Source organism: Vulpes vulpes, chromosome 2 (assembly GCF_048418805.1).
Source record: "Vulpes vulpes isolate BD-2025 chromosome 2, VulVul3, whole genome shotgun sequence".
In the NCBI taxonomy this organism is placed as follows: domain Eukaryota; kingdom Metazoa; phylum Chordata; class Mammalia; order Carnivora; family Canidae; genus Vulpes; species Vulpes vulpes.
In genome coordinates this window covers 34529668-34545189 of record NC_132781.1, presented here as the reverse complement: position 1 = coordinate 34545189, position 15522 = coordinate 34529668, and the positions used below count along the sequence as shown (strand labels likewise).

Below are 15522 nucleotides of genomic sequence, written 5' to 3'. Positions count from 1 at the left end.
TCAAGTTTTACCATCTCTAATCTGTCACCAATGTTTTTAGATCTGACGACGTGGTTCCAAGTCTGTTAGCCATTTTGTCATAAACATGTAGACTGAGTTCTAATCACAACATCTTACCTCCCTAGAGTCACAGCTGATACATGAATGGTTACAAAGAGAAAGCATAAAAGTACCCAAAGTATTTAGGGATATAGAATGTAAGTTTATGTACAGCTATAGCTGCCTTATATCACTTTATTAAAGAATCAAATGTACATACAAATGTGTGTGTATATATATATATATACAATAGAGAAGATTAAAAATATATATTATATAGAACAAGAAAGACCAAATGTACTATATAAGTTTCCAAGCTGGGCAGCCCGGGTGGCTCAGCGGTTTAGCACCGCCTTCAGCCCAGGGCCTCGTCCTGGAGACTTGGGATCAAGTCCCATGTCTCCTGCATGGTGCCTGCTTCTTCCTCTGCCTGTGTCTCTGCCCCTCTCTCTCTCTCTCTCTCTCTCAATCTGTGTCTCTCATGAATAAATAAACAAAATCTTAAAAAAAAAAAGTTTCCAAGCTACCCTTGTGCAAATGAAAATGGAATTCCCTTTTATGATAATGTAGCACTCAGCTCATTAATTTACTAAAGACTTGACATTCTAGCAAATCTCATTTTAAGCTTTCTTGTATAATCACCTTTCCCTGCAAATGGACGTTCAAAATTAAATATTTCTTCTTCTTCCTCTTTCATTATTATAGCATACAGCTATCTTATAATAATGGCTATAATGCCAAACATACTCAAAATAAGTAGTATTCCTTAATAAATTGACAAGGTATACAATTTTAATATTAATTACTTGTTATTTTATGTATGTGAGTCAATGCCAGAGTCATTTTTCAAGTGACAGGATCAAAGAACAGGAAAATAATTGTGCTTCCTAAAGACTGCAGAAAAAGAATATATGTAGAAATTAAGCTTAATCACACATATCCTTCAAATATTTTTATAAAAAAAAAGAAAAAAACCCGCATAATTTATAGGCAACACTATGCCACGATTGCTCAAATATAGGTTTAAAAAAAAGAAACCGGGGCAGCCTGGGTGGCTCAGTGGTTTAGCGCCACTTCAGCCCAGGGCCTGATCCTGGAGACCCGGGATCGAGTTCCACGTCCAGCTCCGTGCATCTCTGTCACCCCCCCATCTCTCTCTGTGTCTCTCATGAATAAATAAAATCTTTAAAAAAGAAAGAAAGAAAAAAAAAAGGAACTAATAAAATTTTATTCCAAAATATTTCCTGTTTTTCAGAGCTAAAACCTATTATTCTAGTCACACATTACTTCTGAAAAATGAGTCCATATAAAATCAAGAAAAACAAACTATAACTTTAATCATTAATAGAATACTCACTGTTAGTTCATCTTCATCAGAATTGAAGAGATTATCAAGGTCAGTATAAGAGACAGCCAGGTCTGAGTCATATATCAAACTGGTTGATGGCGGACGGGCATGACTAGTAGGGCGTGGAGCATCTATATATGTCAATCAGAAAAACAAACTAAAAAATTCTTCTATTGACCAAATAGTATTATTCTATTTATTTAAGCTGGATAACTAACTTTCAACTTATAAGGGTATTATGCAATAAGAAATTGTGATTTGCTTAAAATCTATAAATTTTTTTCATAGAAATAAAGTTGCAAATAAACGGTAGTAACTTCTCCAGGAAACTCATCAAGGGTTTGTAATCCATACATGGCTAAGTATTCTGATTTTTATATAGCAAATAAAAAGATAAACACTCTTAGGACAAAAGTACACACACACATATACACACACACTTTTATTTTTCTATCTTCCTGAAATGTGAAAGAAGCATAGTATAATGACTAAAGTGCTCTGGCTCTTGAGTCAGACAATTATTGAATTATCAACTCCAACAGTAATAGAATGACCCTGAGCAAATAACTTTAACCTCTCTGAACCTTAGTAATGGCAAGAATTAAACATGAAAGGACGTAGCTAAAGCAGTTTGTCCAATGCTAGGCACTTAAGTACTCAATAAATGTTACCTTATGGTTAAGCTTCATTTTAGTTCTACAATTTTATTTTCCTTTTTCTCCAATTGTAGGGGAGAAAATACATGATTACTTAAGAAAAAATACAAATACCAATGGAAGCTAAACGGCTTTTACATTCCCACACAGAACAACAAATTTGCAGTTTGGTATATAACCTGAAGCATCCTTGGAATATCAAGTGACCTGAAACAGTCATTTTCAAAAAAATAAAGGTCACTTTCCAAGTGCCTCTGCATGTCAGTTCTAAAAATTCACTGGAGCAGTTCTGAAATTTGGTGTAAAAAATCATCTAGAGTACTTATTAAAAACCAAGATTTCCAAGCTCCACCTCAAAAGATGCTCCAGAACGTGGTATGTGGTCCATATTTTGAGAACACACAAGGTAAGATTATACATTCCTTACATTCTAGGGTAGGTAAATATTCAAAGAACACAAACTGTTAACTTACCAAGTTACTTGGAATTATCAACTGAATTTACTTCATGAAAGACCATCTCTTCCTTATCCTTGTTTTTGGCTGCACAGAGCCTGACCTGACCCCCTATATTAAAACATAACTTTGCCCCTAAAAAATATCTACAGAAGGACAACTTCCTTTGCCTTCGTCAGAAGTTAAATAGATTTTGAAAAAGAAATAACATGCCGTGTCTCTCTATTCCAAGCACAACAAGCCCTAGCCAAGATACTTTGAAAGTGGAGCCTTGGCCACAGCATCCTCAGTGGCAAGAACAGTGCCTACATGTATCACCTGCTTGGTAAATATTGGTTAAATTAATAATTTTAGCAACGGTTCTAATTTGAGTGAGAAAGGACAACAAAATTACAGTCAAGACTAATTTATAAGTTTTCAGATCTAAGAAAGACCTTAGGCTATGATTTCTTTAAATCTAATTTTACAGATGAGAACTATTTTTATTTGTGGGAAAGTAAAGTTCCAACAATTCAAAACAGAATTTCTATCACCTTAACTTGATTCTCTCAGTACAAAACAAACAATAAACCCATCATTTTAAGATAGGTACCTCCTTATGAAACATATGAATTATTTTTAAAGGATCACTGTTAAATCCAATAATACCAAATTACTTTGTAGTAATAATCCTGGAATGCAACATTTTGATTAGGATACGGAAGTTTTACCTTGCTTGATAGAGGGACTAAATAATGACATAGCATCTTCTTCATGTGATAACACTGTTACACTAGATGGCCCATCTTCTACCTGCAAAAAGTATTACATATTAGATTAAAATATATAATTTAACAAAATCTTCCAACTTTTGAATAATTACATGTCAAGCATCCCACTAGGTGTTCTACAGACATACTAATTCCCACAACTAACCTATATGATAAGGAAGTACTATGTTCAATTTATAAATACAGTTCTAAAGATAATCCAGAAAATATATCTGATAAATAAAAAGAGGAACTGGGATTCCAACCTAAATCTGTAAAATTCCAAAGTCCATGTTCTTTCTATAGTACCTATAGCCTTCCCAGCTACTACTGTTTTCATATTTACCAAAGGACAAAATTTCAAGTACCAGGCACTTAGTAAGGTTAAAACTTTGTGAAATGAATTCTCTGTACTAAACTTGTAACTGAGTCCTTTTCACAATTTTTTAAATTTCCATATTTTGTTTTATTTTTTTTAAAAGATTTTATTTACTCATGAGAGACACAGAGAGAGAGAGAGTGAGAGAGAAAGGCAGAGACACAGGCAGAGAGAGAAAACAGGCTCCATGCAGGGAGCCTGACGTGGGATTCGATCCCGGGTCTCCAGGATCACGCCCTGGACTGAAGGAGGCGCTAAACCGCTGAGCCACCCAGGCTGCCCTCGATATTTTATATTTAAAGCAAAGTTCTTATCCAAGAGTTACCTTGTGCTTAATAGATCCTCTAATATTTAATTTTTAAAATTTAGTAAATACTTCCATATCCTACATTAAACATATTACTGCAAAAGACACTATAAGTTCTTAACGCACATTCAAAAATATGTATTTTATAAACTCAGCAGTGTATTTTATTATATTTCTGAAAATGCAATTCACCTATACCATATTTTAACTCAATGTCAAAATAGTTTATCTACTTAAATGCCCTGACTTCAATATCACAGAAGTTAATGTACTCTTTAACACAAAAACTCTTGAACAGTAACAATCTTTTCAGTATGAGAGAGACCAGCTATGAAGTCCACATAAGCTCTTAAATTCTGTATGCTGTGCCTGATTCACCTTTTTTTTTTTTTTTTTAAGTTTTCCTGAGGCACATGGGTGGTTCAGTCAGTTAAGTGTCCAACTCCTGATTTCTGCTTAAGTCATGATCTCAGGATCATGAGCTTAAGCCCCATGTCAGGCTCTGCACTGGGTGAGGAGCCTACTTAAGACTCACACTCTCCCTCTCTCTTTCGAAACCTGGGTGGCTCAGTCGGTCATGATCTCATGGTCCTGGGAACTAGCCTTCAACTCAGGTCATGATCTCATGGTCCTGGGATCTAGCCCCATATCAGGCATCCTGCTCAGCAGGGAGTCTGCTTTACTTTCTCCCTCTGCCCTTTCTCCCCACTTCTCCACTTCTCTCTCAAATAAATAAAATCCTAAAAAAAAAATAACCCTCTCTCTCCCAGTCTCCCCCACCTTGCTCCCCCTTGTTCTCAAAAAAATTTTTTTTCCTAATGATAAATCTCTTCTATTTTTTAAAAGCTATTTTAAAAGAAAAAAAATGAGAAGTATGGTACTATATGCAGTGTTACAAATCTTCAGTGACCCTGTGGTATACTGATTTCTTTTACTCACCTTGTGTTTTTTTACAGCTTCTCTCTCACTATTTTGTCTATCTTTTTTATCAGGAAAAAGGAATTCCTCATCTCCTTCAACAAATGCATATGGATCAATTTTAGATTCTTGCTCTGCATCAGATGCTATTGCTGAAAGATACTGATTTTTAATTTGATATTGCTGTACTAATTCATCAGAAACTTTTAAAGGTTTCTTACATTGCACCATTAACCTGCATAAAAAAAAATTAGAAAATTAATTTTATTTTCCATAAAAGCAGAAAAAATCCAATATGACTTAAGAATCATAAAGTTTTCAGGATTAAAGTGATCTAACCTGCAATCCTTCATTTTATAAATGAAGAAACCAAAGTATAGAAAGATTATGTGATTTATTAAAGCCTCAAATTCAGCAACAGAGAAATGAAGCTAAAAGCTAGGCCTCCTCTCTCTATATGTTCTTTCCACCAAAATATACCCTTTTGGTAATCCATTCTGTTCCCAAATCCTAAAATGTACTACCTTATCCAAATCCATTAACTTAAAGGTACTCTTAAATCAAAACTGCTCCAGGACAGGAACTCTCAAAATGTGGGCTAAATGGTTGAGACAAGAGTAGCTTTATATAATTTATACTACAACAAAGGCGATTATCCTTTTCGTACTGCATGAATGGATTCAGTTTAAAATTTTTAAAGATCTGATTTGTTTCATGAAAATAACATAATAATTATTAATTCTGACAAGAGGCTTTATAATGGCAAGTTTCAGTGCAAGTACCTCAGAGGTTTATTCTGATCATATTGGAAAATCTATTTTTATATTATCAGCCTTATGCTTTCACATGGGGACTAATAAACATGTTTCTTTGTACTCTCCTAAAATAACCAGTAAAATGACAAAGGACAACAGAACAAGACAGGAGATAACAGTGAAGTTGGAAACACAAAATAGTAGAAACTGACACCAAAGAAAGCTGAAATCTTAGGTTAAGAGAAGGAGAAATCATAACAAGCTGATCTGCACCACCAGAATCCTGGAAAGCATCAGGACTTTTCTCTTTCTGAAGACCAGGGTGCTGGGTGAGTGTGAATACTGAATGATTTGATTTTGGTTTGTGTAAGATACTTTTTGACTCCCAGATTCATGTTTTCTGTGGTTTATAAAACTGAGTTTCCCATGCTGCCAGAAAGAAGCAAACCATAGTCAAAATCCTATAAGGACTATTTTATTCTGAATAAAAACTAAAATCCTACCAAAGCTTTCCATGATCTTTCTCTTCTTTTCCTCTCCAACTTCATCTTCTGTTATTCTACTTCCCCTCTCACTCTGCTTCCAAGAATTTGCTTGATGTTCCTCTAACAGACCAGACACATTCCTGGCTATTCCCTTTTGTTTGGAGCATTCTTTCTCCAAATATCAGCATGGCCATCTTCCTCACTCGCTAAAAGTTTTGTTTAAATGTCACTTTATGTACGAGTTCTTATTTAAAATTGCAAAATGCCCAACTGCCTCAACACTGAACTCCCTTGCCCTGCTCTATTTTTCCCTCTATAGCACTTATAACTTGCTTATGTTCATAGCTGATTGTCACTCTCACTAGGATATAAGCCCCTAAATGATGGGGAGCTTGTCTTTGTTCACTAAATTAACTCAAATGCCTAGAACAGTGTCTGGCATGTATAAGTTACTCAATATATATTTCCTAAATGAATATCTAAAAGCCACATAGGATAGAGATGTTGTGGTTGCGTAATAACCCTAAAATACAGTAGCCTGTACTTTGAAATAAACCATCTTTATTTGTCAGAAAGGGACACTGCTGCCACTTATCTGTCCTGTAATTTAAGACAGAAAGTCGTTAAGAGATGTAAGATGTGAGAACGATGAAGGCATTTGCTAGCTCATAAAATCTCTGAATGAGAGGGATATCGGATTTTTAAATCTATTCACCAATGCCCAGCACGAGAAGCACTCTATACTCTTGCAAGCTAAGGTTGAAATATAGGCCATCAAACATAACTGATATTTCCTAATATGCTATCAAATATCATATATGCCATTTTTATTCCCAATATGCCCTAGATTTATCACCAAAACTAAAATCCCAAGTCTACAAAAACTTTTTTCCATGAGAACATGGTGCTAACTAGTCAATAGGGATATGTTTCACAATTGTTAGAATAGTTCTGTACTATAAATGAATATTTAAGAGTAGCTTTTATACCTTACCATGGTAGACCCTAAATAACTGTTTTTTGAACTATTAGCTTCTAACATAAATACTCTAAAACTGGTTCTTCCATCTACTCTGACAGATTTTAATACTTAAATTAACCTTTTAAGATAGGAAATAAAGGGTATGTTCTCTGACTTTGATGTGTAAATTATGGGGAAACAAACGGTTTGCTAAGGTAATATAGCAAGGTTAGGGGCTAGATGGATTTTAAGTATGTATATTCAAGTAACTATTCATAAGGGAAAAGTGTAAGATTCCACTCCCCCTCCCCACCACCAACCTGAAAAACTCTACTACTCTGTGTAGGGCTGAATAAAACAAATCTTTTTCATATTAAGTTGTCCTCTGGCGGAAGCAGGAAAACTGCCACACTGTTTACATAGGTAGTTAAATTAGTGTGCAGTAACATTAAAAGAACATGCAATGCTACTGCATAGGGCTCTGTTAAGAATAAAAATGAGTAAACCAAATGCAGTGCCTAAAGACAACTTGTTATTTTATTGAATGATTCTCACAGACATTGGGATATGCAAAAAATTTAAATGTAGTTAATAATATCAAGAGTATCAAGTCACAACAAATTTTAAAATTTACATTACACATCCATCTATATTTAAAAATTATAATAGAAAAAATTGTGATTTTTAAAAGATGCTGGATTAAAAACTCAAAGTTATTTCATCACTCTCCAATTATTTAGTATACATGTACTTTTGTGAAACAGAAATAACACCTCTCCTTTTCTAAAAGAAACTTTCACATATAGCCAAATGGTTAACTACAGAGATAGTTTCAATAAGATAAAAAGCTAAATACAAACAAACTGGAAGAGGACTAGGTACAGCCATGTACAGGAAGCTTTGCAAACCCCAAAGAAAACTGAAATTACTTTTTTATTACTCATCAACTGTAATTTATTTGAGAGAGAGAGAATGTCTGTGCACGTGAGCTGGGAAGGGGGAGTGTGAAAGGAAGAGAATCTCAAACAGACTATCTACTGACACAGAGCCCAATGAGGGGCTTGATCTCACCACCCTGAGAGGTCATGAACTAAGCAAAAATCAAGAGTCGGACACTTAGCCAACTGAACCACCCCTCCTAAAATATTTTTGTAGAGAATTTAACATAGCTTAGAGTAGCACATGCTTTTAGGCTTTTATTCAATAAAAATTCTTCCAGACAAGATATGACAATATTACCTAGAATTAATTAAACTAAGTATTGCTTTCTTTTGTTTATCCACCTATTATGGAAGCACAGTGGCACCCCTAAATAGCAATCAATGGAAAACTTTATTTATACTTAATGGAAATTGAGTTTTCACTTAACATAAATAAATGTCCAAATTTCTCCTTCCTCACTTTTTAAAATGGCATACACCTGGTAAAAGTCAACTTTCATTTTAAAAGTTGTTCTTTTTATACTGATACATTCTTGTTGCTCTTTGCATTATACATTCCAACTGGGTTAACAGAAGTTTCCTCTCCTAAGTTTCAGACACTTGACAACTGCCTGATTGAATCTTTAAGCAGACTTATAAAACTGAATTCACTAATTTATAATGTATATGTATTACAAGCACATAGTTAAGCCATATTGTACACCAAGGCATAGCTGAAACATTTAAATTTCCCAATCCCTCTCCTTCAAGATAACAAAGGATTAACATTTCTTTAACTTTAAAAAAAAAAATCATAGAAATTAAGCTTAAGATTTAGTCTAAAGTAAATAAAAAGGTAGAAGTGTTCAAATCTGTTTTTCCTCCTCTTTCCCTCATAAAATAAATATGGTCTTTAACTCTCCGGTTACTCCTCTACTTTACCATTCCTTTACAGCTCTTCACTCTACTCTACAACCACAAAAGCCACACATTCCTGGGACGCCTGGGTGGCTCAATGGTTGACTGCCTGCCTTCAGCTCAGGTTGTGATCCTGGAGTCCTGGGATTGAGTCCTGCATCAGGCTCCCAACAGGGAGCCAGCCTCTCCCTCTGCCTATGTCTCTGCCTCTCTATGTCTCTGCCTCTCTCTCTCTCTCTCTCTCTCTGTCTCTCTCATGAATAAATAAAAATCTAAAAAACAAAACAAAACAAAAAAAACCTCCACACATCCCTAACAATCTCTTTCTAATTTTCCTTGGGCCTTCAATCACCTTATACCTGAGCTATTCAAGATGTCCAAACTAATGTCCTTTCATAAATATATATATCTCTTCATTCCAAACAATCTTTCAATAATGCTACTTGATTAATATTTATAAAATGCTTATTTTCTAAAACCCTGTTTTTATCTTCCTCAAAAAAACTAGTAACAGTGCCCCTATCATCTCAAGGGTAATATACATGCTTATAAACAATATTTTGCTACTCCATTATACAGCCCTACTCCACCTTTCAGGTCTAATTTCTTATCATGACATACCAAACTACTAAGCAACATCTGGGAATCTATCCTTACCCAACTATATAAACTTCTGGATCTTCATAAATGGAATTAAACTCTTCTTCACTCTGGTTCTCCATCCCTAACATATTTTATATGTACTTCTATCAGAGAATTGAATTTTATTTTCCATTATATTACAATTTCATTTAGGGCCAGGAGCAAATTTATTTTATACTGACAGTGCCTTACAGCATCTTGCATACTAGAGAAACTTCAGTTTTATTCAAACTGATAAAATATATCTTTGAGGAATATGAATTTAAAAAGAAAGATAATGGGGATGCCTGGGTGGCTCAGCAGTTGAGCATCTGCCTTTGGCTCAGGGTGTGATCCCGGAGTCCCGAGAACAAGTCTCACATCGGGCTTCCTGCATGGAGCCTGCTTCTCCCTCTGCTTATGTCTCTGCCTCTCTCTCTGTGTGTCTCTCATGAATAAATAAATTTTTAAAAATTAAAAAAAAAAGATAATGTTCCTAAGGATGAAATAATTTAGAGGTTACAACAGCCCCATAATTAACTGTCATATATTTAAATACACTTTCATATCAGAAAGGGAGACAAAACATAAAGACTCCTAACTCTGGGAAACAAACTAGGGGTGGTGGAAGGGGAAGAGGGCGGGGGGTGGGGGTGAATGGGTGATGGGCACTGAGGGGAGCACCTGACAGGATGAGCACTGGGTGTTATTCTGTATGTTGGCAAATTGAACACCAATAAAAAATTTATTATTAAATAAATAAATAATAAATAAATAAATAAACAAACTTTCAAAACTCAACTATGGGGACACCTGAGTGGCTCAGCAGTTGAGGGTCTGCCTTTGGCTCAGGGCATGGTCCCAGGGTCCTGGGATCAAGTCCCAAGATCGAGTCCTGCATCGGGCTCCCTTCATGAAGCTTGCTTCTCCCTCTGCCTATGTCTGGCCCTCTCTTTCTGTGTCTCATGAATGAATGAATGAATGAATGAATGAATACTAAATAAATACAAAACTCAACTATGGAAAAAGATTAGAAATAACAATGTCTAGGTAGTAACTCAGAAACTTATTTATATATAAAACAATCTAGACTTCTGAATGGATTATTCTATGACTAGAAAAGATCATATGATATCTTTAAAGCTATACAATGCTTCTATAAAGAATTTAGGAAGGTTGTTTAAATGCCACCAAGAGAGAACATTAATTCATAGAATTTATTTTAATGATGGGGTATCTGATGATCCTCATGACATTATTGTTAAATCAAGTAACATTAATAGCAGGACCTGAATTACTAAGCTATCCAAACAAGATCCTTTTAACATATGAAATAAAAAACCAAAACTTTTGCTTTAGCATAATGCAAACATCAAGGCCCATGCCAAGTATTTTACTGAATAATAGTATGGGACATCTCCCTAGTAAAACTAATCAGTAAACAGGTTTGGCCTATTTTAATAATTTATTCTAGAGTTCAAATTTCTGTTAAAAGTGATTCATGATATTAAAGCACCCCAACACTATTAACATTTTGGGCTCTGTTGTTAAGGACTGTCCTATATATATTGTAGGACATTTCATCCCTGGCCTCTACCTACCAAATAGTGGCACACTCCCAATTATGATCATCTAAACTGTCTCTAACACTGTCAAATGTCACCTGGAAAGTATGAGTAAAGGAATAAGAAACTGCCCCAATTGAGAACTTTTACCACAGAACAGTTAACTACAAAAGGAAAAGAATCATCCAGATAATTAAAACATAAAACCAAAAAACTTGTAACCTATCAAATATAGAACAATTATATTCCATAAATGTTTTAGTTCATATTTCAAGTAGCTAAGCAGCTGAAGTGATATTTTTCCAGAGTCGAATCTACGATAGTAATAAAAAGGATTCTATCTAAAAGTAAATTGTGAGACAATACCCATTTTGGTAACTGATGTAACCAAAACAATACTCACATGAGACACAGAATTTAAAAAAAAACAAAAAAAAAAACTTTTTATTCAGTCTTTTCTTTTTATGAAGAGGGAAAAAGGGTGACCAGGAACAGACAGAAGCATGTTATTTCCCTAATTTACATAGTCATGACCCAGCACCATTCTACTCTGCATGTTACCATTCTACATTACGCTTCTTCCTTCTCATTCTTATTGAATGAGGAAAATGTCAAATAATTTCAGAAAAGATTCTAAAGTTAAACTGCATTAACTTCTAAGAGATCTTCATTTCATTTCACTTATAGATATTCACGCACAGAAGCAGCTAATATAGTTATTTAAAGTTATGGCTAGGATTTCTGGTTCTTATGAATATGACATGCCCATAAAAACTTACCCTTTAAGTTTGTAAAACTAAATATATTCAAAATGCTACATTTTATATACATTAGGTAAAATATCATCTAGAAAGGAAACAAGTTCTAAAATCCTAAAATCATAGGGCCATACTATTGTTTAATTTATCCAAACATTTGCTGAATGTCTACTATGGGTCTAGAATTTTTGGGGGGGAGGGGGGTATATACTGGAGGAATGCAGCAATAAACAAGACTGAGAGTCCTTGCTCTCATACAGCTTACATTTTAATACGGGAAAGATAATTAACAAATACATCATGTAGTTTCAGATGTTATATATAAAGGAAAAAAATGAAAGCAGTGTACAAGATAGGTAGTGATCTAGGGAGTGAAGAAAAGCCATAGTTTAGGATAAAATAGTCAAGAAAATACTTCCAGAGAAGGTAACTTTTCAGCACAGCTGAGTAATAAGGGGCCAGCTGTTTCCCCATCTGTAATACAATTCTAAAGGCCATTAGGAATGAGCTTGGCTTTCTAAAAGGAGAGCAAGAAAGCTGAAGTCATTAAGTCAGGAAGCACATAGGAGTAGTAGGTAAAAGTAAAGAGCTAGGTAGGAACTGGGCAGAATCTTACAGATGAGGAAAAAGAGTTTGGATTTTTTTTTTCTTTTTTAAGATTTTATTTATTAATGAGAGACCGAGAGAGAGACTAAAACACAGGCAGAGGAAGAAGCAGGCTGCCGGCAGGGAGCCTGATGCAGGACTCAATCCCAGCACCCCGGAATCACAACCTGAGCCAAAGGCAGATGCGTGGGCAGCCCAGGTGGCTCAGCAGTTTAGCGCCGCCTTTAGTCCAGGGCCTGATCCTGGAGACCCGGAATCAAGTCCCACAGCAGGCTCCCTGCATGGAGCCTGCTTCTCTCTCTGTTTGTGTGTGTCTGTGTGTGTGTGTGTGTCTGTCTCATGAATAAATAAATAAAATCTTTAAAAACAAAAACGAAACAACAAAGGCAGATGCTCAACCACTGAGCCACCCAGGTATCCCAAGAGTTTGGAATTTATTCTAAACGTAAAGGGAAACTACTAAAGAGTTTTAAGCAAATGAGTAACAATGTTTAACAATGATCACTCTACTGTGTAGAGAATATATGCAGAGAGATATGGAAACAAGGAAACCAACAGTAGTTTCATACAAGAGTTGGACATTTATATTATATTCAGCACAAATAAGACTAAGATCTTTTAAGACTTATTTCTAAGACATCATTTGCTTTCAAGAGACCCCCTGACTAGTTATTAAACAAGCTAGTTTTCTTCCATGATCCTAAGGGTATCCTGAAGTTCCTAAATTTCATATCCAAATTAGTTTTAATTAAAACAAAACAAGACAAGGCGCCTGGGTGGCCCAGTTGGTTAAGTGCCTGCCCCTTAAGCTCAGATCATGATCCTAGGGTCTTGGGATGGAGTCCCGCATCTGGCTCTCCGATCAGCAGGGAGTCTGCTTCTTCCTCTCCCGCTCCCTGCTGCTTGTGCTCTCTCTCAAATAAATAAATTAAATTAAAATCTTAAAAAAAAAAAATTTAAAATACTTTTAAGATTCAAAGAGCTAGATAAGTAAGGCACTCAGTTTTGTTTACTAAAATAATAAGGAATATTAAAAGAGAATAAGTCTTTAACAGTAGAGAAAGTAAGAGAGGCTACAAATGGGTCAGACATTTTAATTTTGCTTAGTCTCAGGGAAGCTCAAAATCAATGAAAATAGAGGAGAGAAAACACATAGCTTAGATATAATATGCAAGAGGGGACTACAGGCAACCTATATAAACAACAGGGGAGCCAAACTGCACCCCCAAAATAAGAGAAAATCTGGACCTGTATCTTTAGACAGAATTGAAAATAAAAGCTGAAAATGGAAGGGAAAAGAAGGGTTTCTTTTCTAAGAAAAATGAATAAGCTACCTGGTAAAGACCCAAGACTTGACATCCTCTTCATTCTGGAATTTAGGCACCAGGCCTCCTCTCCAAATCATTCCCAACACTGTTATCATAGAACAGTACACAGAACTGATAATAACTAAATTATTTACTAATCAGCTCCCCTATTCCTTCCTTGATTCTAAAATGTGTATGAAGAGAGATGCCAGAGTGGCTCAGCAGTTGAGCGTCTGTCTGCCTTCAGCTCACGTCATGATCCTTGGGTCCTGGGATCAAGTATCACATCGGGCTCCCTGCGTGGAGCCTGCTTCTCCCTTTGCCTATGTCTCTTCCTCTGTGTCTCATGAATAAATGTGTCTCTCATGAATAAATAAAACCTTTAAAAATAAATGAAATAAAATGTGTATGAAGAGGGGCACCTGGGTGGCTCAGTCAAGTAAGCATCTCTTCATTTCACCTCAGGTCATGATCTCAGAATTGTGAGCATCTCCCTCACCACCACCACTGGGCTTTGAGCTGGGCATGGGGCCTGCTTAAGTTTCTCTTTGCCCCTCTCTTCCTCTCAATAAAAAAAGTTTATGAAGAAATAATTATTTAATAAAGTGATGAGAGGGATCCCCGGGTGGCGCAGTGGTTTGGCGCCTGTCTTTGGCCCAGGGCGCGATCCTGGAGACCCGGGATCAAATCCCACGTCGGGCTCTGGGTGCATGGAGCCTGCTTTTCCCTCTGCCTATGTCTCTGCCTCTCTGTCTCTCTCTCTCTCTCTCTCTGTGACTATCATTAAAAAAAAAAAAAAAAAAAAGTGATGAGAGGCAGGATAGTAAAAAGATGAAAATAAAGTAATTCTAAAGACAAAAATTGGGACGCCTGGGTGGCTCAGTGGTTGGTGTCTTATCTTTGACTCAGGGCCTGATCCCCAAGTCCTGGGATCGAGTCCCATATTGGGCTTCCTGCATGGAGCCTGCTTCTCCCTCTGCCTGTGTCTCTGCCTATCATGAATAAATAAATAAAATCTTAAAAAAAAAAAAAAGGGAAAGAAATATAGAACATTAAACAAGAAGAGGATGAACTTTTTAAAAAAAGTTCAGGAATAAAACATGAGCAATAAATTTTAAGACTTCAAGAAAGGCCTAGAAGAAATCTGAGAAATCCTCTTAGAATATAAAGGAAAAAAACAAATGGAAAATGAGAGAAAATACAGAAGCTCAACACGTGAATTACAGAGGTTCCACAGTGAATGAGGAAAAAAAAATGCAGATATTATACAAGAAAAGAACTTCCCAGCAGCAAGACACAGGGGGGAAAAAAAAAACGAAAAAAAAAAAAAAACAAAAAAAAAAAAGACTTCAAACTGAGCCAGCTGTCTGCAAATGCCCAATATAAGGACTGAACAAAAGATTACTATATCTGCACATATTCTTGTAAATTTTTAAATTCTAAGCTAAAGAAAAGACTCAGCAGTTTAGTGCTGCCTTCAGCCCGGGGTGCAATCCTAGAGACCCAGGATTAAGTCCCACATCAGGCTCCCTGCATGGCACGCCTGCTTCTCCATCTCCCTCTGCCTGTGCCTGTGCCTCTCTCTGTTGTGTCACATGAATAAATAAATAAAATCTTAAAAAAAAAAAAAAGAGACTCAATACTTTTGCTAACATCAGGGTAATACAGAAGAAATACAATCTTTGCATACTACTTGGTCTTGAAATGGTAAGAAGATACTTTTAATGATTATAATGGTGTTTTGTTGGGTGACTTTCACCTTTCAGAAAAGTCTA

At 35.7% G+C, this 15522-nt stretch overlaps 1 protein-coding gene across 2 annotated transcripts in view; it reads right to left on the bottom strand.

The window, feature by feature from the left end:
• MED13 (mediator complex subunit 13) overlaps positions 1–15522 on the bottom strand; it is a 103687-nt gene that overhangs the window by 39172 nt on the left and 48993 nt on the right. For both annotated transcript variants that reach the window (XM_072747627.1, XM_072747628.1), the window contains exons 10-12: positions 4873–5086; positions 3209–3290; positions 1397–1518 (exon numbers count right to left, since the gene is read on the bottom strand). In XM_072747627.1, the coding sequence (XP_072603728.1) occupies positions 1397–1518; positions 3209–3290; positions 4873–5086 (418 nt within the window). The remainder of the gene's footprint in view (positions 1–1396; positions 1519–3208; positions 3291–4872; positions 5087–15522) is intronic.